We start from the raw sequence: 25686 nt of genomic DNA, 5'->3' as shown, positions 1-25686 counted from the left end.
TTACTTCTTGAGCCCCTTATGTGTGCAATTTTTATTCGAATTGGCTGAAATTTTACACAACGACTTCTACTATGGTCTCCAAGATTCAGTTCAATTATGGTCCGAATCGAACGATATTTTGATATTATAGCTCCAATATCATAGCAATTCTTTCCTTTTGTAACACCCAGATAGAAGAGAGATAGATTGATAAGTATACCGATCGACTCAGAATCACTTTCTGAATCGAATTAGCTATGTCCGTCTGTCTGTCTATGTTAATTTGTGTACAAAGTACAGGTCGCTGTTTTCATCCAATCGTCTTCAAATTTGGCACAGACATGTTTAGAGGCCTAGGCCTAGAGACGAAGCCTATTGAAATTGGAAAATATCGGTTCAGATTTGGATATAGCTCCCATATATATGTTCGTCCGATTTGCAGTAATAATGCAATGAAATCGCCATTTGTTAAATGATTCTCCGGAATTTAGAAGGAAGAATTTTCTTTTGATTCCCGCCATTACTGGTTAAATTCATGGAAATCGGTTCAGATTTAGATACAGCTCAAATATATATATATATATATATATATATATATATATATATATATATATATATATATATATATATATACATCGCCCGATTTTAACTTCTATAGCCACAGCAATCGAATTTATAGACAAATCTTGCCAAAATTTCGCACAACGCTTTTCTCGCCGACTAACATAATATCTGAGAAGTTTTCTTGGAATCGGTTCAGATTTAGATATAGCTGCCATATATATGTCGATTTTGAGAAATATTGTAATAAAGAGTGTAGTTGTTAACCGATTCTCTTGTAATTTGGTAGGAGGGATTTTCTTATGACTCTCGATGTTACTGGTGAATTTCATAGAAATCGGTTCAGATTTAGATATAGCTATCATATATGTATATCGTCCGATTTTCACTCGAACAGCCATTCCAAGAACATTTATTGACCAATCTTGGCATTGACCAATTTTGCACAACACTTTCCTCGGCGGCTACCACAATATCTGGGAGGATTGCTCGAAATCGGTTCAGATTTAGATAAAGCTCCCATATATGTGTTCGTCAGATTTTGGGTAATTTGCAATAATGTTGGAATTTGTCAGCCGTAGTTATTACAGTTTGAACATATTTGTTCGAAATTTGATAACGATTGTTTAATAATCCATCTGAAAACATCCACCGAGGACCATCAAAATTGGTTCAGAATTGGATATAGCTCCCACATTGTACTTACAGGGTAGGTGTAGGGTATTATACAGTCGATACCGCCCGACTTTTGCCCTTCCTTACTGGTTAATACTTATTTAAATTTAAACAATTTTTTTTTTTGGTTTTAACGGAAATAGATTTCATTACACAAATTGTATGCCATAATCTCTAATCCAAAATAACTGGTGGTTTATAAACATGATGAACTACTTTGTGAGGGATATTGGTGAGAAGCTTCAACCACTCCATTTGAATTAAATTTCCAAACAAAAGCACCTCAGCTTCTTTATTCAACAATAATTCTTATGAATAATTTGGCATGGAAGTATAAATCTTGTAAGCCGCCAACATAAAGGTCGCTGAACTTCCTCCTACCAGCGTAGGTGTACGTATGATGACCACAAATCGTTTCATGGGTTTACTACTTAAAATTAATTCAGTCCCAAACAAACAAGCCGGCCGAGAAATTGTGCCTATTATGCCTCTTTATATGGTTACAAGCTTGGGTCAGTGAGTGTTTGAGCTTTCAATTGTGGCCATAGCTAATTGCTGCAGAAATTAAATAAAACGTTTATCTGTTTTTCTATTTGCAGACGTACTTTTTTGGTTCGGATAACCCATTAAAGGGTCTAAGTTTGAATAAGGAAAACGTTACCATAACACGCGACTTTGAGGCGATTCTTATGTTTTACGGTTATGATTTGGGCGTGGATATGATGTCTTCAACGTCACCACCGCCAACAACTACTGCGGCTGCTATGACACCAACGTCTACGACACCGGCGGCAGCAATAGCAACGACTATGACATCGAGTGCTAAAATATCAACGGCTACGACTACGACGACGGCAACACCAACTACTACAACCCCAACTTTAAGCACTACTACAGCCAAAATTGAGACAGATACAACCACAACAACTAAAGCTTCAACTACGCAGGACACAACAACAATGACAGAAGTACTTACCACCACGACTCCAACTGCCACCACTACAATGACACCAGCGACAACGTCAACTACAACAACGATGGAAACAACAACTAATGAGCAAGTTACGACAACAACACTACCCACAATTGCTACCACGTACCCGGTTACCAGCGATACAGTGGAGACATCCACTGAAATTACCCAACCTTTAACGGAGGCAGTCATTACAACCACAACGCCAGCAGAAGATACAACTACGGAAACAACAACTGTTCCACCAACAGCCGCAACTGCCAATGAAGCCGCCGAACTCATATCCTCCTTTGTGGCTGAAGAGAACTCGGAGCCATTTTCACGAATTCAACAGGCACGAGTCACTCGTCTACCAAACAGTAAACTGCAAGCCCCACGCTTAGCAAAAGTCCCCCAATCCAATTATTTACCATCACAGCGGAATTCTAAGCATCTAAGAATAAATAGAAGAAAACGTCACCTCTCGGGATTCAAGGACTTTGATTCGAATCTTTTCGTTGGTTTACTTAATGGCGAATCGTATTTGCACAATTTAGCACCAGTTGCAGGATTACACACTCCCCCGTCGGGCGCATATGTTCAGGTTTCCCAAGAATTTGAAGTGGACACGGATCCAAACTATTTTAACTCCTCTCCGTCTGCCGCAAAACAAAACTACAACACAGACGTGATTACGCACGTCTTCTATCTGAGCAACCAGCAGGTAATCTATACCACCTTCAAAGTTTACAACGCAGTCTTGTATTACAAATATTTTGAGCGTTTGCGCATGAGCGTCTTGGAATTGGAATTGGATACACCCAATTACAATTTGATTATTCTTCTCCCAGACTACAATACGGATTTAGTAGCAGCGGCGGCGTCTCTGCGTTCTGGGCCAAAATTACGCTTTATAAGGAAACAGCTAAGACCAAAATGGGTGCAGGCCATAATACCGGATTTTAAATTGCAAGGAACCATGTTCCTAACCAATGACCTACAGAACGTGAGTAAGATTAAAAAATCCAATATTTATTACTAAACGACATACATAAATACCGATCAGCTTTGAAACACTAAAACACGCTTAAAAAACTTTTATGAATGGTTTCAGCTACCTATGGTAAAATGGCAAAATTTGCCCACGAACGTCCCATTAATCTTCGCTTATCAAAGTATTTTGTGAACGCTACAACGATTACCAAACACATCCACCTGGACCCATTCAATGGAACATATGTTTTAACGGAAACAAGTAAAATCGCGATGAGGCTGGACCGAATCTTATATACCCTCTATCATGGATCGCATTTCTCAAGTGAAAAAAAAAGAATAATGGATAAGAAATGCAATGCTATTCGACCTACATATATCAGGTGATGATGAAGCTCAAGAAGTAAAATCGGTAGATTGGTTTATATGGGAGCTACATCAGGTTACAGAGTGATTCAGATTATATTTGGCACGTATGTTTAAAGTCATAGGCAAAGTTTTTGTAAAAAAGTTCAGCCAAATCGTACAAGAATTACGCCCTCTAAAGGCTCAAGAAGTATAATGGGAGCTCTATCACATTTTGAATGTTGAATGTCATGGAAAATGACAGAACAACATTCGAAAGTTAACGTGCTTTCCGCAGACAAACAAACGGACGGACATGGCAAAATCGACTAAGAAAATCATGGCGGTCAAGAATATATTTACTTTATGGGGTCTTAAACCAATACTTCGATGTATTCCAGACAGAATGACGGTGTATGGATACGCCCATCTTGTTATGGAGGTATAAAAATGTTTTATATTACATCAAAATGGAGATTACTTGTTCTTAAAGAGAGTTTTGACTTTCAATCACAGATGAAAGCACAAATAGGTCGGCTGGCCCTTACAAATTGTCATTCTTCAGTTTTTTTTTTTTTTTTTTTGGGCAAAAATTAAGACAAAAATGGGAAAACGGTTATATGGAGGCTATATCAGCTTCAGTACCGAATCAGATCAAACACAGATTTTTATTGCCATATCAGAATTGAAAATGTATGCGAAATCGGATCAAAATTGCGTTAATCTGCTGTGCAAGAACCAAAACGAGGATCGGTTTTTATGCGATCTATATACGTTTTGGCACCAGTTCAGACCAAACTCGTGTCGGACCCATTTACATACGTATTCCAGACAAATAATTATATGTGCTTTTTTCCATCTAAATTATACCAGTAATTGAACAGCAATTAAAGATCAGAAAGTTTATCACCTCGAACATTTTTCTATTCCATAACCAATTCTCTTTTACGACTTCATCCAAAGTACCGTTTTTTTTATTTCTGTGAATTTTTAAAATTTCCATAGAAAATATTTATATGCATTAGTAAATATTTAAGATTTAGGAGCTAAAAAGTCAACAATTTCCAATTTTTTTTGTAATTACACAGAAAAAGTATTACGACAATTTGTTTCATTTAAATAATAAATTCAATCAATTAAAAAAGCAATTGAAAATAAAAATGTTTTCAATTGAAATATATGTTGAATCAATAAATTTTTTAATTGAATCTTACATTTTTTTCAATAACGATCGTGATTGAAATTTTTTAAGATTAAAAAAAAAATAAATAATTCAAAAATTTGTTTTATGGAATCTGAACTTTTTTTTCAACTTGGATCGTAATTGGAATTTTTGAAATGTTAAAAAATTTTATATATAAAATTTGATTGAAAATTTGATCTTCTTCAATTAAATAATAAAGGCCTACACCTTTAATTATTTTTCTTTTTGTCAATCGATTCGTTCGCATTGGGTACAGCTGATTTTATTAAGGGAAAATATCTGTTTTCATTGAATTGGCGAACGAATCGAGTAACACAAAAACAAAATAAATTTTAGTGGTCAAGGCAGTAATCAGTTTTTAATTGAATCAGAAACTCTCATTACAGTGCAGTTGGGTCTAAACAACAGCACTATTATGACTGTCCATCACAAACAGTTTTTCGACGACCTTTTAAACTTCTAAATGCAATTCTAATCTTATTTATGAAAATATGTTCCAGGAGTTTTATATATATATATATACATACGTGAATCACATTGCATACGAAGGGGTTTTCGCAAAACTTTTAATACAACATTTGCATATTTTCAATAATTAATAATTCAATAATTTTTTAATTAATTGAATTAAAAATTAAATTTGATATTTAAATAATTAATTGGATCAATTAAAGAAATAATTTAAAATTTAAAAAAATTCAAAAATGTTCAACCATTTTTTTAATTGAATATGCAATTTTTTTAATTTAAAATATCTTCAATCACATTTTTTATACCCACCACCGAAGGATGGGGAAATATCCATTTCCGACCCTATAAAGTATATACATATATTCTTGATCAGCGGAAAAATCTAAGAAGATATAGCCATGTCCGTCTGTCTGTCTGTTGAAATCACGCTACAGTCTTTAAAAATAGAGATATTGAGCTGAAATTTTGCACAGATTCTTTTTTAGTCCATAAGCAGGTTAAGTTCGAAGATGGGCTATATCGGACTATATCTTGATATAACCACCATATATACCGATCCTCCGATGTAGGGTCTTAGGCCCCATTTATTACACGATTTTGCTGAAATTAGGGACAGTGAGTTGTGTTAGGCCACTCGACATCCTTCTTCAATTTGGCTCAGATATGTCCAGATTTGGATATTGCTGCCATATAGACCGATCTCTCGATTTAAGGTTTAGGGCCCATTAAAGAAGCATTTATTGTCCGATTTCGCCGAAATTTGGGACAGTGAGTTGTGTTAGCCTCTTTGGCATTTTTCTGCAAATTGGCCCAAATCAGGCCAGATTTGGATATGTTGCTTCCATATAGACCGATATTTCGATTTAAAGTCTTGGCCCCATAAAAGGCGCATTTATAATCCGATTTCACTGAAATTTGACATAGTGACTTATGTTAGGCTTTTCGACATCCGTCTCGTATATAATTCACATCGGATTATTTTTAGATATTGCTATTAAAAAGATCAATATTTTTTTATTATACCCAATTGAGCAATGACTTGTACTTATTAGTATTTGGTCCAAATCGGAACATATTTCGATATATCTGGGGCATAAAGTATGCATTTTTCACCGGATTTTGACGAAAGGTGGTTTCCATATATACCTAATGTGATGGGTACCCAAATTTCGGCCCGGCCGAACTTAAAGCCTTTTTACTTGTTAAAAACTGTGATTGATGTTCTCATTTTCGTGATTGAAGCTGTTTTAATTAAAAATTTATTTGGATCAAATAATTTCGAGACTGAACTCGTTTTTTTTCTGTGTACTGTGAAATATGCAGCAATTGATAGGAATTAACCTCATTCTTTTCGGGTATGGTAATTGCTGCGGCAGTCAGTCCATACCACAAAACATTAGCTTTTTGTTAAAACTCTGCCAACTATAGCAGCGTTGAGCGGAGTGGATCTATTGAGTAGCATTTGGTCCAAATCGGAACAAATTTTGATATAACTGGGGCATAAAGTATGCATTTTTCACCGGATTTTGACGAAAGGTGGTTTCCATATATAGCCGAGGTGGTGGGTATTCAAAGTTCGGCCCGGCCGAACTTAACGCCTTTTTACTTGTTAATTTACTTGTTAAAAACTGTGTTTGATAATAATTTTCGTGATTGAAGCTGTTTTAATTAAAAAATTAATTGGATCGATTAATTTCGTGATTGAACTCCTTTTTTTCTGTGTACTGTGAAATCCTCATTCTTCTCGGGTATGGGGCGCGGAATGATTATTGAAATTAGGTTAGTTACTAAAAGAAAAGTGGTAATTGCCGCTGCAATCAGTCCACACCACAAAACATTAGCTTTTTGTTAACACTCTGCAACTATAGCAGCGCTGAGCGGAGTGGATATACCCAAACCATTGACAAAAGTGTTAATCCGACACCAAGCAGCTAATGAAAACATGAGCTGGCTACAAATATAATGCGAATTGGATCTATCTGTTTCCAGACAACATATCCAACAAATATTAAGCAATATGTTGGCCTTTTATAGCAATGCAGAGTTCAAAAACTTTCATAGCAAATACAAATTTTAGGGTGAAGAATTAGATTTGTATAATTTTATGACGAAATAGGTGCTAAGCAGCACCCCTCAGCGAATCTGTAGCATCCCCCAGAATTTTTGTTAGTATTAACTATTGTTAACTATTGAATGTAATTCCCTGATATTGATATCGAAAGACCTACAGACAAGGTGGGAAGCTGGCCAAAATTGAAAAAAAAAACCAATCCACTCAATATTCTTATTTTAAAAATGTTTACCTATATTATAGAGTAATACCACAATAAAAAAAATTAATGAATTTTGAAAAAGTTTAATAGATGCTTTCGGGCGCCCCACATCGGACTATATCCTAATATAGCCCCATATAGGACTATCTCCCGATTTAGAGCCTTTGATTTGTGGCGAATTAGGTCCAATAAAGACCAAATCTCGATATAGCTGCTGCAGGTGCATAATGGTACATTTTCCGCAATTGAATGTGGAGATAGTGACCCGCTCCGGTCGCGCGAGGAGATTAAGGGTGCCGATAAATTATGTTTATATATACCGGAGGTATCCAATATTCTGCCCGGTCGAGCTAAATATTTTTTGCTGTTGTTTTTTTTTTTTTTTGGTTAGGCTGTAGCTCCCCCTATGAAAAATGTGAAGCCACGCCAATGATGGCAACCTTAAAAACATTAGTGGGTTCTATTCCATGGAAACACCAAAATGTACTTATACACAAAGACAAACCAATATCGTACTAAATATTTAATGTAAACAAGTAAGAGCGTACTAAGTTCGGCCGGGCCGAATCTTATATACCCTTCACCATGGATAGCATTTGTCGAGTTCTTTGCGCGATGACTCTTTTTAGGCAAACAAAGAATAATGAAACTAATGAAAAAACTGTTATGCTATTGGTGCTATATCAAGTTATAGTCCGATTCGGACCATAAATGAATTGAATGCTGAAAATTGTAGAAGTCATTATATAATATTTCAGTCCATTCGAATTAGAATTGCGCCTTGTAGGGACTCAAGACGCAAAATCGGTAGATCAGTTTATATGAGAGCTGTATCAAGCTATAGATCGATTCTGACCATATTGAACACGTATGCTGAAGGTCATGGGAGCAGCAGTTGTACAAAATTTCTGCCCAATCTGATAATAATTGAGCCCTCTGGAGGCTCTAGATCCCAGATTGGTTTATATGGCAACTATACCAGGTTATAAACCGATTTAAACTACACTTAGCACAATTGTTGGAAATGACAGCAAAACACCATGTGCATAATTACAGCCAAATCGGACCGGTTTATATGGTAGCTATATTAGGTTATGAACTGATTTGAACCATATTTAGCACAGTTATTGGAAGTGATACCAGAACAACTCGTGCAAAGTTTCAGTCAAATCGGATGAGGCTCAAGAAGTCAATATCCTAAATCGGTTTATATGTACCGATTTACGCCATACTTAGTACAGTTGTTGGAAGTCATAACATAACATCTCATGCAAAATTTCAGTCAATTCGAATGAGAATTGCGCCCTCTAGCGGCTCAAGAAGTCAAGATCGAAGATCGGTGAATATGACAGCTGTACCAGTTTATAAACCGATTTGAACCATACATGGCACAGTTGTTTGAAGTGACATCAAAACACTACTTGCAAATTACAGCTAAATCGGAAAAAATTGCTCCCCCTAGTGGCTTTAGAAGTCAAGACCCAAGATCGATTTATATGGAACCATATTTAGCACAGTTGTTGAAAGTGATACCAAAACACCACGTGCAAAATTTCAGTCATATCGGGCGAGAATTGCTCTATAATTGCCCTCGAGAGGCTCAAGAAGTCAAGACCCAATCCCAACAGACCTACACTAAAAAAAAGTATTTGTGCAAAATTTCAAGCGCCTAGCTTTACTCCTTCGAAAGTTAGCGTGCTTTCGACAGACAGACGGACGTACGGACAAACGGTGGGACATGCCTAGATTGAATTAAAATGACATGACGATCAAGAATATACAATATATACTTTATGGGGTCTTAGACGCATATTTCGAGGTGTTACAAACAGAATGACGAAATTAGTATACCCCCATCCTATGTTGGAGGGTATAAAAAAGATATTTATTTTATTTATTTATTATTATATTTAATTGGCTATGACAGAATATTTCTTCCACTAGCCGAACGTAGAATAGCGTTCCAAGCGCCTCGATCTTCTGCGCTCATTCTAAAATCTCTCACACCAAGTTTCGAGGTGTCCCCCACAACTTGATCTTTCCATCGGGCTTTTGGTCTTCCCGGTTTGCGTGTACCACTGTGTTTGCCTTCAAAAGACTTCTTTGCTGGAGCTTCTTCATCCATTCTGACAACATGACCTAGCCAACACAGCCGTTGTATTTTGATGCGTGTAACTATGCTATCGTCGTCATACAGCTCGTGGTTCATACGTCGCCTATATTCTCCGTTAACGCAAACTGGTCCATATATTTTACAAAGAATCTTTCTCTCAAATACTCCAAGCACTGCCACATCTGCTTTCACAAGTACCCATGCTGCAGAACCATATAACAGCACGGGTAGTATCAGTGTCTTGTAAAGTGTAGGTGGCCTTGTTTCTAAACTGCTTACTTAGTCCAAAGCAGCATCTGTTTGCCAGTATTATTATTCGCTTTATCTCAAAACTGGTGTCATTCGTTTCGGTTACGGCGGTTCCGAGGCAGATAAAGTTACTGACTATCTCAAAGTTGTGGTTCCCAACTTTCTCCATGTTCTTTATCTGCTCGGTTGTACAAGGCTTTTTGGGAGTGGAAACCATCCATTTCGTCTTATCTCCATTTACTGCAAGACCCATTTTCACTGACTCTCTTTCGATTATTTCAAAGGCTGCAGTTACTACTTCCGGTGACGAACCTATGATATCGATATGGTCGGCATAGGCGTGTAGCATGTGCTCTCTTGTGTTTAGTGTGTCATATCTATTCACATCTGCATCTCGTATAATCTTCTCCAGCAGAATATTGAAGAGATCATACGAGAGGCTGTCTCCTTGTCTGAAACCTCGTTTGGTATTAAATGATTCGTAGAGATTCTTTCCTATTCTTACTGAGGAACGCGTATCAGCAAGTGTCATCCTGCAGAGTCTTTGAACGTAAAGGAGTATCGAAGGCGGCTTTGTAGTCAACAAAGAGGTGGTAGGTGTTAATTTGTCCTTCTCGGGTCTTTTTCAGGATTTGGCGCAGTATGAATATCTGGTCTAGGGTGGATTTACCAAGTCTAAAGCCGCATTGATAGGGCCCAATTATCTCATTGACTTTAGGTTTTAATCTTTCACACAGTACGCTCGAGAGTATCTTGTATGCGATGGGGAGGAGACTTATTCCTCTGTAGTTGGCATATTCCGTCTTGCCTCCTTTCTTGTGTACGGGACATAGTATGCTGAGGTTCCAATCATCGGGTATGCGTTCTTCTAGCCAGATTGCGCAGATAAGCTGATGCATACGTCTTATCAGACTGTCGCCTCCGGTCTTAAACAGTTCAGCGGGTAACCCGTCGGCTGCCTTGTTGTTCTTTAGTCGGGTTACTGCTACTTGGACCTCATTCTGACTAGGAGGTAAACATTCTAAACTAGCAGTTGGATAAAATTTTCTTTCCATATCCTCAGCATGTTGTCTGTGTCAGTTACCAGATTTCCTTCTTTGTCTCTGCAGGAGGACGTGCCTGCACCAAAGCCATCGGTATGGTGTTTAATTCTTTGGTAGAATTTCCGGACTTCATTTGGACTCCTGTACATCTCAATTCGCTCGCACTCACGTCTTTCCATTTGCTTTTTCTTTCTGCGGAATAGACGTTTCTCCTCTCTCCTTTTCTCCCGATACCTCTCCTTCATCTGGCGCGTTGCTACTGATTGCAGGGTTGCTCTATATGCCGCATTCTTGGCTTCAGTAGCATCTTGACACTCTTGGTCGTACCATGAGTTTTTTGGAGGAGGCTTCCGGTACCCAAGTACGGATCTCGCGGCATTTTCCATGGAGTGGGCAATAGTTTGCCACTGCGCTATTATATCATCGGAACAAGGAGTGCTTTCATCAAGCAGTTGGGTCAGTCGAGTGGAGGGGAGTGGAGCCATTTGTTGTGTCTGCAGCTTTTCAATGTCCAGCTTCCGTGCAGTGTCAGATCGTACTTTCCTCGCCATGTTCAAACGGGTGCGAACCTTTGCTGCAACAAGGTAATGATCCGAATCTATATTCGCTCCACGGATCGATCGTACATCTAACACGCTGGATGAATGCCTACCATCTATCACAACGTGATCAATTTGGTTTCTCGTGTTTTGATCGGGTAACAGCCATGTGGCTTTGTGAATATTTTTATGTTGAAATCTGGTGCTACTAACTACCATGTTTTTTGCCGCGGCGAAATCTATCAGCCTCAACCCATTACTGGACGTTATCTCGTGGAGGCTAAACTTTCCGACTGTTGGACCAAAAATGTCTTCCTTCCCTATTTTCGCATTAAAATCTCTCCGACTAACCACAAATCCGCAGCCAAAGTCATGTCTCGTGTTATGACAGCTATAGTATAGTTCGTCACCGTTTGGTGTTGTAGTGACGCCATTCCCAGTCCATCGCACTTCCTGTAAGGCGGTTATATCTGCCTTGTACTTCTCTAATACATCCGCCAGCGCGTATTCTGCACCTTCTTTATAAAGAGTGCGGACATTCCAGGTGCAGATCCGCAAATCATGGTCCTTTTTTCGTTTGCTTGGGTCGTCAACGTTGGGGGCGTCCGTTTTTACTATTCCTTTCTTTTTCATAGTAGTTCTATGTTTTCCGGGGGCGGGTTACTGGCCCAGCGCCCCAATCGTATGGGTTTGTGGGGTTGCATGTATCTCTCGTTGTGGCGAGCCGCTTGCTTCAAGATCCGACGCTCGCCGCCAGCCGCCCCTAACCTGGGAACAGACGCTGATGTTGGCCATTGGTTATTTGAAGCCGCCAATAACTCGCCTTGTCATCTCGAGTATCATTGGCACTCAGTATTTAATTAAGAGCCAGTGTCACCTGACCTGAGACTCTCCTCTCACTGAGACTCTCCTCTCACTGAGACTCTCCTCTCGAAAATCGCTGACTGCCCGCGGCCGCATTTGCAGCTACTCCGCATAAAAACGGAGCTTTCCACCATCCGCAACCTGTGGACGCGCCCGGTAGCTTTCAGCTAAGCTTCCCGTGATAACGATGGGCACCACACAAGTCGGAGCTCAAAGTTCCAGTCTGTGTGGTGCTCATAGTCATCCCGTATCGGCCGGGGTATAAAAAAGATAAATAACAATATATTATAAAAAATAAAAAAAAATTAAGCACATATTTTCTATGAAACAATTTTTGAAATAATTTTTATACCCTTCACCATAGGATGAGGGTATACTAATTTCGTCATTCTGTTTGTAACACCTCGAAATATGCGTCTAAGATCCCATAAAGTATATATATTCTTGATCGTCATGCCATTTTAATTCAATCTAGCCATGTCCGTCCGTCTGTCTGTCGAAAGCACGCTATCTTTCGAAGGAGTAAAGCTCGCTGCTTGAAAATTTGCACAAATACTTTTTACTAGTGTAGGTCGGTTAGTATTGTAAATGGGCCAAATCGGTCCATGTTTTGATATAGCTGCCATATAAACCGATCTTGGGTCTTGACTTCTTGAGGCTCTAGAGGGCGCAATTCTCGCCCGATTTAACTGAAATTTTGCACGTAGTGTTTTGGAATCACTTCCAACAACTGTGTTTAGTATGATTCAAATCGGTTCATAATCTGGTATAGTTGTCATGTAAACCGATCTTGGATCTTGACTTCGTGATCCAATAGAGCGCGCAATTCTCAACCGATTTGGCTAAATTTTGTATGAGGTGTTTTGTTATGACTTCCAATAACTATGCTTAGTATAGCGTACATCGGTATAGAACCTGCTATAGCTGCCATATAAACCGATCTGGGATTTTGGCTTCTTGAGCCTCTAGAGGGCGGAATTCTCACCCGATTTGGCAGAAATTTTGTACAACGGCTTCTCTCATAACTTTCAACATCTTATATGGAACGATCAATAGCTTGATACAGCTCCCATATAAACCGATCTCCCGATTTTGCTTCTTGAGCCCCTACAAGGCGCAATTCTTATCCAAATGAACTGAAATATTACACAATGACTTCTACAATATTCAGCATTCAATTCATTTATGGTCCGAATCGGACTACAACTTGATATAGCTCCAATAGCATAACAGTTCTTATTCAATATTCTACGTTTGTCTAAAAAGAGATACCGCGCATAGAACTCGACAAATGCGATCAATGGTGGAGGGCATATAAGATTCGGCCCGGCCGAACTTAGCACGCTCTTACTTGTTCATAAAAATTCAAATGCTCATCATAAAAATTTCAAATGCTTTGAAATTGTATGTCATAATACTAAATAAATAAAGAAACAACATGAAAAAAATTAAAAAAAGAATAATTTTCATTTTTAGCGTAGTTTTACACAATGCACATATAATTGTTTGTCTGACGCTTAAGCCTTAATCAACTAAGAACCTCAAGCCGTTCAGAAATATAAACATTTTGTGGGGTATCAGATCATTATTTCGATAAGTTAAAATGCCTTATACCCATATACTTTAAGTGATCCAATTAGAGACTAAATTCGGAAATATTAAAAAATACAGTATTCTATGCAAAATATTTGTCAAGCCATGGAATATAAATTACAAAATTACCCATGAACATTCCATTCCATTTCATAGAGGCAATGAATGCTGTTCGATTCACGGGATTAGTGTAATCAGTCGATCTTTCTGGAGCTACTCTTCCTTAAAAATTTGCAAATTTTGTCAAAAACTACGTTGATTTGTATATACGGGAGGGGCTTAACTTTTCTGGGGCGTGCTTTATCCTGAAGGAAATGTTTTCTTCTTTCGACTACAGGATTAGCATTTTACCTATTACACACATCTTCCTTTAATTTTTTATGCACTTTAACAATTGTCCCCATAAAACCAGAAACAGATTACCAACCTTAAATTTAAACAGGTGCCATTTAAGTCGCGTATACTCGATTGGATGACAAATTACCATTAGTTTACTTCTTAACATTCCGTAATGGCCATTTCAATTCATTGAAGCGAAACAAAAATACGTTCACAGGTTTGCCATTTTTATACCCTACACCACAGGGGATTATAGATTTGTGCATTTGTTTGCAACGCTAAGAAACATAAGAGCTAGACCCATCGATAAGTATACGGATCGGCTTAGAATCACTTCCTGATTCGATTTACTTATGCCCGTCTGTCTGTCCATGTATTCTTGTAATGAAGGTACAGGTCGCATTTGTTGTCCGATTTTCACAAAATTTAACATGAGCCTCTGTTTTGGTCCAGACGAACGCTATAGATTTTGAAAAAAATCGGTCCAGATTTAGATATAGCTCCCATATATATTTTTCATCCGATGTGCCCTGTTAAAGCTGTAGAAGCCACAATTTTGGTCCGATCCTTACAAAATTTGACACAAATTGTTTTTTTCGACGTCCAATGTGTGTGCAAAATTTCATTGAAATCGGTGCAAATGGCTCCCAATATAACTTTCATCCCATATGCTCTTTTAAAGCTGTAGGCGCCACAATTTTTATCCGATCTTTACCAAATTAAGCATGAGATCTTTCGTGTGACGTGCAAAATTTCATCTAAATCGGTTCAGATTTAGATATAGCTCCCATATATAACTTTCATCCGATTTGACCTATTAAGGCTATAGAAGGCGCAATTTTGGTCCGATCATTACCAAATGTAACAAGAAGTGCTTTTTTTGACATCCTTGTATGTTTTTGAACTGATTTTAACATGTCTGCAAAATTTCAACAAAATCGGTTCAGATTTAGATATAGCTCCCATAATTATGTATCGCCCGATTTTCACTTAAATGGCCGTAGTAGCTACAATTTTCAACCGATCTGCACGAAATTTGGCACTGATTGTTTTGTTACTAATTTCAACAGATCTGCAAGCTTTCAATAAAATCGGTTCAGATTTAGATATAGCTCCCATATATATGCATCGCCCGATTTGAACTTAAGTGGCCGTAGTAGCTACAATTTTCAACCGATCTGCACGAAATTTGGCACTGATTGTTTTGTTATTGATCTTAACCTATCCGTGAGATTTAATCAAAATCGGTTCAAATTTAGATGTAGCACCCATACATATTTATCGCCGAATTTGCACTTATATTGCCGTAGTAGCAACAATTTTCAAACGATATGTTTAAAAATTGGTTCAGATTTAGATATAGCTATCATATAGATTTATATTTATATATTGCCCCGATTTATAATTGCAGGGTAGGTTAGGGCATTATTTAGTCGGCTCCGCCCGACTTTTGCTTTTCCTTCACTCTTTTATTTAATAATCTGGGTGATTGCTGACCATAAGTTTTTATTTTTCCAATTGGTACCGCTTCAGATCCGCAATTTAAAGCCACAAAAATGTTTATAATTTGGAACTTTACTTTATACTAGCCGAACCGGCGACGCTCCGCTGCGCCTATTTTAACTCTCTAATATCTGTTTAGGGTGGGGACACTTCGCCCTGAATGCGGATATCGAATTCGTGCCATTGTAAGTCCCTTATCAATGAGTGTAGACTTGAATCGGTAAGCACTCATTGGTGTGTGAGAATTTGCCCCTTTTCGGTTCCTGGTGGGAATGTTCTTCCTTAAGCCAATGTTCTCATTAGGGGAGGGATGGCACCTCAGACATTTCGACTCAAATATGGATCTCAAATTCGTGCTGCACTTCCAAATCCCTTTAATTTGAGCCCCATATTGCCATGGCTGGTAAATACGAACCGTTTGGAGGGTACTTTGCACTGAAAATAGATATCAAATTCGTTCTTTATTCCCAACGGAAATGAAGGTCAGTTTAGGGGGTGCTTTAGGGCGTATACCTAAACATTTGGCTCCTAAATTGGATATAAAATTCGTTTTCTACTCTCAAATATATTTAAGTTCCATATTGTGATAATGGGTCAAATAACCCATTTGACCTATCTTTAGGAGGAAAAGCGCCACCTGGAATTGAATGCATATTCTATTGTATATTCGTAATCTACTCCCTAATACCTTTCATTTGAATCCCATATAAGCATGGTCAGCTAACATGCCCATTTGGGGGTGGGCGACCTCCCATAACTTGGACCTAATGTTTATGCCATATTTTTAATCTACTGCCTAATGCTTTTCATTGGAGTCCCATATTGACTTGAACTTCGAATGTATCAGTTTAGAAGAGTTTTGGGGTTGGGGGGGGCGCTGGGTACTTGGACCCAAATTTTAATACGATATTCGTTTTCTGATCTCCAATACCTTTGATACCCTTATTGTGCCCATCGGACCACTTTCGGATATGGGTGGCGTTTTTGGGGTAAAGGGGAGTGTCTGTCTCCACCCGATATCTAAAAATTATATAGCCTATGTTTCCTTCCAGACAATCGTACATGAAAATTTGAAGAAAATCGGTTCAGCCAAGTATTCTATAGTCATAATGGGTCTAAAGGAGTTTTTGAGGGGTGGCTTGACCCCCTATACTTTGATCTGATTTTGTATGCCAGATTTGAAATCTACTCCCGAATACCTTTCATTTGTGCCCCATATTGAAATTAACGTCCAATATGTCTGTTTGGGGGAGTTTTGGGGTTGGGGCGGCACGATTCTACTATCCAATACCTTTCACTGTCCCGATCGATTCACTTTTGATTTTAGCTATATAATTTTTCGGTATCGGAAAATTATGTAGCCTATGTTTCCTTCCAGGCCAACCTACACAATATGCGAAAATTTCGAGAAAATCGGTTCTGCCGTTTTTCAATCTATACGGAACAAACAAACCGAGTTCCATATATCCGTGATTGGCTAATGTGCCCATTTTGGGCGTTTTTGTGGGGGTGGGGTGACCCCCTATACTTCGACATGAATTTGTACGCCAGATTCGTTATCTGCTCCCGCACACTTTTCATTTGATACCCATATCGTCCTTATCGATTCACTTTTGATTTTGGGGTAACGGTGGAGGGTCCGCCCCCTTCCGATATCAATGTATTATAAAGCCTTTTCCTACTTCCTGACCATATTCGTAATCTACTCCCGAATACCTTTTATTTGAGTCCCATATTGTCATGATCGTCAAATAAACCTATTTTAAGGGGGTTTGGGACTAGGGCAGCCCCCAGGTACATGGACCCAACTTTTATTATGAAATTCGTACTCTTCTCTTGAATACCTTTCATTTGAATCTCATATTGTACCGATCGGTTCACTTTTATTTTTGGGTAGTACTTTTGGAGTAAGGGGGAGGGTACGCCCCCTCCCGATATCAAAAAATTATGATGTAGAGGCAGTTAAAAACGTAAATTTCACTAGATTATCCATATATATATATATATTTTTTTAATATTTCAGTTGGGCGTTTACGACATATTTGAACCAAACCGTGCCGATTTTCGTCCGATGACAGATGAATCAGGGACCTATGTAAAGCATATCGAGCAATCCATTAATGTACACATTCGAACCCATCCCATCAACCAACTGAGGCGTAAGTATCATGACTGTAGTGAATTAAACTATAACCTTACTGATTAACTCCGATACAACGAAAAATGTATACATGTATATTTTAGTCTATAAATACATTTAGGTTCGGTTGAGAAGAGGGTGCAGATTCTATTCCACCTCATGCCACTATGCACAAACAGCTTAGCCAATAATCGGCTTGTAATACGCTCTAAATCCGAAAAGTACCCCGAACTGGTTTATATCAGGCATTATCGTTTTCCATTATATACCCCTAAGGTGGTTCAATTATGATATCGTGTTCTGTTAGCTGTGAAAGCCGGCATTTTATATGAAATATCATTATCTTCACCACATACCCTACACACGCAGTCATTAGCCGCATCAATTCTGCATAAGTGCGTAGGTAGACCTTTGTGACCCGTAATGACACCAAAAGCCATGCTGAACTCCTTCTTGCTTTTTCTCAGTAACAGCCTAATTTACTCAAGATCCGGATCCCCCATAGTGCAACGCCGATGTCAGTTTTAGACCAAATTAGGTCCGGATGTCGAAGGGGTCTAACACAACTGATTGTTTCAAACTTCAGCGAAACCGAGCAATAAATGGGCTTTATATGGGTCCAAGACCGTAAATCGAGAATCGATCAATTTGACAACTATCTATATCTAAATATGTACCAATCGCACCATATTTCAAAGATGATTTATAGGGGTCTATGACACCATAGCAAAATCGGGTACTAAATACGCCATATATGCACTCAACCAAATTTGTTATTCAAAACAGCGAAAATGTTTGCTTAAACAATAGTTTTTGTCAGCAAACATATGCTGCTGCTGTATTAGCAAACATTTCATATTGCTTACTGTAAAGAAGCTACCTGTTCCATCCATTGGTATACATTTCGAAATGTGGCTGAGCTGACTCGCATTTTTTGTTATTGTTTACTAATGTGCACATGACTGGCATGGCCTTTTGTATCTAAATTTACAGAAAAGAAGTTATGGAAGAAGGTATTCATTCAGTGGTGATTATAAACATCCACTGAGACTCACATTTACATATGTGTTCTATTTTTATACCCATCACAAAAGGATGGGGTATATTCTATTTGTCATTCCGTTTTTATACCCACCACCGAAGGATGGGAGTATATCCATTTTGTCATTCCGTTTGCAACGCATCGAAATGCCCATTTCCGACCATTTAAAGTATATATATTCTTGATAAGCGAAAAAAACTAAGACGTCCGTCCATCTGTCTGTTGAAATCACGCTACAGTCTTTAAAAATAGAGATATTGAGCTGAAACTTTGCATATATTCTTTTTTAGTCCATAAGCAGGTTAAGTTCGAAGATGGGCTATGCGAACTATATCTTGATATAGCCCCCATATAGACCGATCCGCCGATATGGGGTCTTAGACCCATAAAAGCCACATTTATGATCCTATTTTGCTGAAATTTGGGACAGTGAGTTGTGTTAGGCCAGTCGACATCCTTCTTCAATTTGGCCCAGATCGGTCAAGATTTGGATATAGCTACCATATAAACCGATCTCTCGATTCAAGGTTTTGGACCCATAAAAGGCGCATTTATTGTCCGATTTCGATGAAATTTGGGACTGTGAGTCGTGTTGGGCCCTTCAACATTCTTCTTCAATTTGGTTCAGATCAATCCACATTTGGATATAGCTGCCATATAGACCGACCTCTCGATTAAAGGTCTTGGGTCCATAAAAAAAGCATTTATTGTCAGATTTTGCCAAAATTTGGGGCAGTGAATTGTTCCAGGCCCTTCAACATTCTTCTTCAATTTAGCTCAGATCGGTGCAGATTTTGATAAAGCTATCATAGACCGATCTCTCGATGTAAGGTTTTGAGCCCATAAAAGGAGCATTTATAATCCGATTTCGCCGAAATTTGGGACAGTGAGTTGCGCTAGTCTTTTTGATAACTTCCTTCAATTAGGCCCCGATCGGTCCAGATTTGGATATAGCTGCCATATAGACCGATCTCTCGTTTTAAGGTTTTTGACTCATAAAAGGCGCATTTATTGCCCGATTTCGCTGATATTTGGGACAGTGAGTTATGTTAGGCCCTTCGACAGCCCTCTTCAATTTGGCCCAGATCGTTTCAGATTTGAATATAGCTGCCATATAGACCGATCTCTAGATTTAAAGTCTTAGCCCCATAAAAGGCACATTTATAATCCGATTTCGCTGAAATTTGACACAGTGATTTAAGTTAGACTTTTCGACATCAGCGTCGTATATTGTTCAGATCAGTCTATATGTGGATATGACTACCAAAAAGACCAATATTTTGTTCTACAAAATTGAACAATGACTTGTACTTACTAGATCACTTAACATCCGTGTCAAATGTGGTTCAAATCGGATCATATTTCGATAAAGCTGCTGTGGGGGCATAAATTATGCATTTTTCACTGGATTATTACGAAAGGTGGTTTATATATATACCCGAGGCGGTGGGTATCCAAACTTCAGCCCGGCCGGACTTAACGCATTTTTACTTGTTTCTTCTAACATCCCCTTCACAATTTAGCAGCAGTCATTTTCAGCAAACAATGTACTTTTCAGCAGTAAGCCTGCTACTCTGAAATTGCAGTACTACTGCTGTAATAGCAGAACTACTGCTACAATAGCAGCAAAATTAACTTCTAATATTCAGCAGACAGTTTTTGCTATTTTCGGCAAAGTTTATCTTGTGAGTGTGGGTGAAAAGTCTTCAATCGGGAGATCGGTCTATATGAGGCTTATAACCGAATGTGGTCCCATCTGAACCTTGCTCGGCTCTGACGTCGAAGGACCTAGTATAACTCAACTATTCGATAGGAAGTATTTTTCAATCCCGACAGGTTTCTTATCATTGCCACGGTTAAACTGCAATGGTATGATCTGCTCCTGTGCTCTATTCACTTTTCCATAGCTTTACAGTAGCCTTCTTATACACTCAGAGAAAATTTTTGCTCTAACAGCAGAAAGTCTGCTAGAAATTTGACAGCAAAAATTTTCTGCTGTTTTTAAATGACATAAAGTTCAAAAATTTCATAAATATTTCAAAATTTTTTTTATTTCATCCTATATTTCAACGTATTTAAACAACAGCAGACAAAATAACTACTACTATTTTATTTATGCTTTAAAACAAAAAGTTTACGCCTTAGGATTGGTAGTCTTCTCGGCTTTTCAACTGCCAAATTCCATATAAAAAACGTATAAGTTAAAAACATGGGAAATAAATAAATGCATTTGTTAAGCTAATGGCTTAAAAGTAGCCCTTAAAAACAATTAATTCTAGTGTAATGTGAAAGTAAGACTATGTTAGTAGAAAACATTTCATGTAATTATGACATTTTGTCAAAGTTTTTCGCAAAAATACCGAAAGCTGAACAGAATACTCTGCTTAAAAATGGCAACTGGTTTCATTGTTACCTAAACCTTTTATGGATTCAGTCAAAAGTTAACAATTTTTAATTTAATATCAGCAGACAGTGTTTGCTGATATCAGCAGACTAATTTCTCTGGGTGTACTTAATCTGCATGTTTTTGGGTCGGACATATATAGAATCGCCTCTAGCGCCCTAGTGGTCCTAAGCAAAGATGCGAATGTCCCCGGGCTTCCTGTGTAATTTTTTCGCCTAATTTCGATTCTCGAGCTGACAAGTATCTTCGAAAACCCTCACCATAGCAGTCATAGTTCTATTGACATTGCCGTCAATATCTTCTGTGCTAGGGTAATCAAAAGCATTATACCCAGGTCTTCCTCTAAGTAGTATCCCGAACATTGTCCATTTTATTCACGCCGTACTGCGAAATCTTATCGTATCGGCCTGGCCATGCTATTTTAAACCTAATGTAGTGGTGGTCCGAGCAGAAGCACGGCTGGTTTATGTCGACTCACTTTCACGCACGCTCACGAGACGAAAATGTTACTAACGCACGACTCACGAAACACTCACGACTCACGCGACAATTACGACTCACGATATACTCACGACTCACGAGAAAAACACAACTCACGAGTGACTGTAAACAAATATTATTCCATGAAGCGATTAATAAATATTTTCTCATGCGTCTCAAATCATAAAGCATTTGAACGTACGAAAATTAATGTGTAAAATGTATTAGCCCGGCATAATAAGTTATCTCCTCATTTTTATGCATCCATAAACAGATTCATACGTTAAAATAGCTTATGATTCGAGATCATGCAAAACATTTTATATTTCTTTATTGGTTTAAACTTACTTACTTTACTTTAATTGGCTATGACAGAATATTTCTTCCACTAGCCGAACGTAGAATAGCGTTCCAAGGTTTAACCTTTAGTCGTGATTTTCTCGTGAGTGTCGCGTAGGTATTTCGTCAGTCGTGATTAGTGTCGTGAATATAATATTACTCTGTCTGCATGAGCACGAATAATTTTAGTTCAATCACATTGACGCACGATTATCTGATTGGATTGGCATCTCACTTACGAATCACACGTGACACGACGACTCACGTGCACACCTCTACACCCTACAACTGCTTCGTTACATGTTGCAGCTCCGCCATTCAGGTAGGAAAGTCGAAAGGCAGATAAAGTGATGCCAGGTACACTCAATGTAAGCACTGTTGCATCCGACGTTGAAAACTCTGGGGAAAAAAATAGTTCCCATGTTCGTATAGAATAATTTGTAGTTAACATGGCTAAGCCCAATAATTTTATTCTGGATCGCACATGGGTACTGTAATAAAGCAAGATCATACCATTTGCTGAAAATATTCATCACAGCGTGTGTTGCCGTCTCACTTCGTTAGAAGCCTATCTAGATGCGCTCCAGTCAGTAATGGTGCCGTATTTGAGTCCCTCTTTGCTATGTTGCGATGTCATTTTTATCCCTAGGATAAAAATTAGGTTCAAAAAAGGGTGCATATGTGAGGGTGACTTAGTCAGGTGGGGGTGACTTAAATGGTTTGAAGTTCCTCAACGATTCCTTCACCATAAATTCCCTAATTATAAACCTTCGATCAACATCATTATTCCAAGATCCCGGTGTGTCAGTGAGTCCCGTCGTATTCTGTGGAAAATGGGATTTCATCAAAAGCCTCAACATGTCCTCCGTTGTGTAACGATCCACCACGAAGGGCCCTACTTCCGCTGAGAATGGCTACCTTCTTGACGCCGGCCGTGCTCAGTCCTGGGGCGGTTCTTCCTCAACAGAAGTAGGCTCGGATGCGTTGCCATAAAAGTAAAGATAAAAGGTAGCTCTTAGAGAAAAAGAGATAGAAGGGAATAAGATACGGAAATAGCAGATATACAGGAAATTTAGGACGATGATGATAAGAAATGCAGCATGAGATGTCAATCTGCCGCCAGGTGATCTCTACCCTCCCAACCAATACTAACGAACTCCATCGTTAGCCCATATATCCTCTACCTAACGCCCTTTACCTTTCATGAATAATCAAAAACAAAAGTTTAAAACATCTTAATATCTATTTATAAAGGTGAAAATAAATATCGCCAAGTTAAAAAGTTTAGTGAACATTTCAATAAAAAGTTAATAATATTTTACAGTTTACGAATAAAAGTAAAAGAAATGTATGTATCTTGGACATATAGATAAAGAAAGATGAGGAAAATAAAATATGTAAATTTCACGATTAGTTAATTATAAAGAAAAACTATGAACATAAGTATGTACGAAAATGATGTGTTGGTTTGGTTGAGCCAATGCAAAATGAAATATAATTCTTTTACTGTTGTTATTACTTGGACTTACCATTTATATCCAGCGCTGTCCACAGGCCTGCGACGACGGGATTGTCCCAAATACGAATTCTTAGTAATTGCTATTAAAGGTGATATTTCAGTTTTGTATAGCTCAAATGATGTAGATATGGGGAAAATTGTTGAGAGTGGATTTTTTTAAAATGATGACTATATTTAACTAAAGCTTAATCTAAGCCAGATTTACGGCAGCAAACAACGTCTCAATGGTTTTAAACGGGAACTTATACGATTTTTGTCCAAAATGTGTTTAGGTCATATTAGCGATAAACATCCATGATAGATTTTATGTCTTGGAACCCCTCCAGATATATATATAAGAACGAGATTCTGGCTAATATTTTAATTAATTAAAGATGTGTTCCATAAATGTTTAGTCTGGCGTGAAATTAAAGATTCCTTTTCGGCAATATATAAAAAGCAATAATCCCGGAGTAAAAACTCCGGGTAGCGGTTTTCGACCACTAAAATTGACTAAATCAATGGATTCCTGCGAAATCAAAAGATCAGTGTAAATATGGGTCTTATCCTTAATGGTCAATTGAACTTACCACAAAATTGAAACGGGTAAAGAAAATTAGCGAGAAAATAATTTATGAGGGATAGCGAAATTTTGGCCTTCTTTTGAATTTTATTATCTGGACAGCAAATATGAATCGCGTTTTTTTAATAATTCAATCAAAACAGTCCGTTCAATATTCAAATTAATAAAAGAAAAATGTGCACAAAATTTCTCCGAAATAATTAAAACACAACTTAGATGTTCAAGTTTCAAAATGAGAATGAAAATTTTCTAAACTGACAAGAAAATATTAGAAACTGAATATTCCAAAAGGCTTCTATGTTTCTTCGTAAATAAATGAGTCCAAAAGGCTTCCATGTTTCTTCAAGTACAATAAGTGCAAGTACATTATTATTGGGGTAGTTAAAAATTCTTCACCATGGAAAAGTAGTTACAGTTGGCTCTGCTCTCACTCCCATGTCGTCTACTAAAGTTTCAGTTTGGGCATGGGTATTCGACAGAAATTTTTTTTACTTGGCGGCGTCAACGCTATCAACCTGTTCGCAGAAAAGCTTCCAGTAGGCACGTTTTGCCGCTCTGGTAATCTTATTGTATTCCTTGAAAGTCAGCGGACCTCTTTCCCAATATTGCGAATCTCACCGGTCATCCAGGGGTTTTCTTGGTCTGATTTTCTTTCCCGAAGAGGACAACTATCTTCGAAAGACCCCACCAGTGCAGTCGTAATCCTGTTGACATTTTCGTCAATGTCTTCTATGCTTGACGATCTAAATTATCTTGCCCAAGTCTTCTTCTGAGCAGTCTTCCGAATTTTATCCAGTTGGTTTTGAACTTATTCCGGAAGCTTATCGGATTCGGCACTGGCCGTGATATTCTAAACCTAATGTAGCGGGGGTCTAATTCTAAACCTCATCTATTAGATTTTCCGAACATGTCGTCACATCTAATACCTCCTCCCTAATCCTATTAACAAAGGTAGCTGTGTTACCAATATTAAGTTATTAGGTCGCTAGTATTCAAGAACGACCCCGTTCCCTGATAGCTTTTTCAGCTTTGTTGTGAGCTTTGCAATATTTTCGCTTATTTTGGTTATCATCCCGCTTACCTCGTTTCGTTTTATTGACTGTGCCTTTGTCTGAATCGAAAATTCTACCTGCTCTTAAAGGCTGGGGATGAACTGCGCATCCGCCTGGGTTACACGACTCTTCCACATGGGTTAGTTTGATGACTGCTATTACACATGACTGCAGATACAAATGGATTTAACTTGTTAGAATTTGAACTCGTACAAATAATCTTCCAATGTGAACAGGAAAAAACTAAGCAACGCATAAGTACCTATTGATATTTTTGTATCTTAAATGGCAATATACTCAACCATCTTCAATGCAAAGCTTAACGTACACCATTTAATAAGTTAATCGAGCGCATCGGTTGCAGTCGGCGTACTTTGCACTATCGGACACCTTACGACCTGAGCCTGTTGAAACATCAATTGCTTCATACTTTGCATTTATAAACATATTTG

At 38.1% G+C, this 25686-nt stretch overlaps 1 protein-coding gene and 1 long non-coding RNA gene across 2 annotated transcripts in view; one reads left to right on the top strand and one right to left on the bottom strand.

Annotated features, from left to right (window-relative positions):
- LOC106084264 (uncharacterized) overlaps window positions 1–25686 on the top strand; it is a 39698-nt gene that overhangs the window by 13671 nt on the left and 341 nt on the right. The window contains exons 2-3 of the mRNA XM_013247838.2: window positions 1815–3173; window positions 17720–17855. Coding sequence (XP_013103292.2) covers window positions 1815–3173; window positions 17720–17855 — 1495 coding nt within the window. The remainder of the gene's footprint in view (window positions 1–1814; window positions 3174–17719; window positions 17856–25686) is intronic.
- LOC106084266 (uncharacterized) lies at window positions 15683–24401 on the bottom strand. Its single transcript, XR_009397274.1, has 3 exons — window positions 24190–24401; window positions 23631–24128; window positions 15683–16131 (listed from the first exon to the last, which is right to left on the bottom strand). It is a non-coding gene; the product is annotated as an uncharacterized LOC106084266 (long non-coding RNA).

Source organism: Stomoxys calcitrans, chromosome 2 (genome assembly GCF_963082655.1).
Source record: "Stomoxys calcitrans chromosome 2, idStoCalc2.1, whole genome shotgun sequence".
NCBI classification, from domain to species: domain Eukaryota; kingdom Metazoa; phylum Arthropoda; class Insecta; order Diptera; family Muscidae; genus Stomoxys; species Stomoxys calcitrans.
The sequence above is the reverse complement of the archived record's forward strand: the minus strand, read 5'-3'. Positions and strand labels throughout refer to the sequence as shown.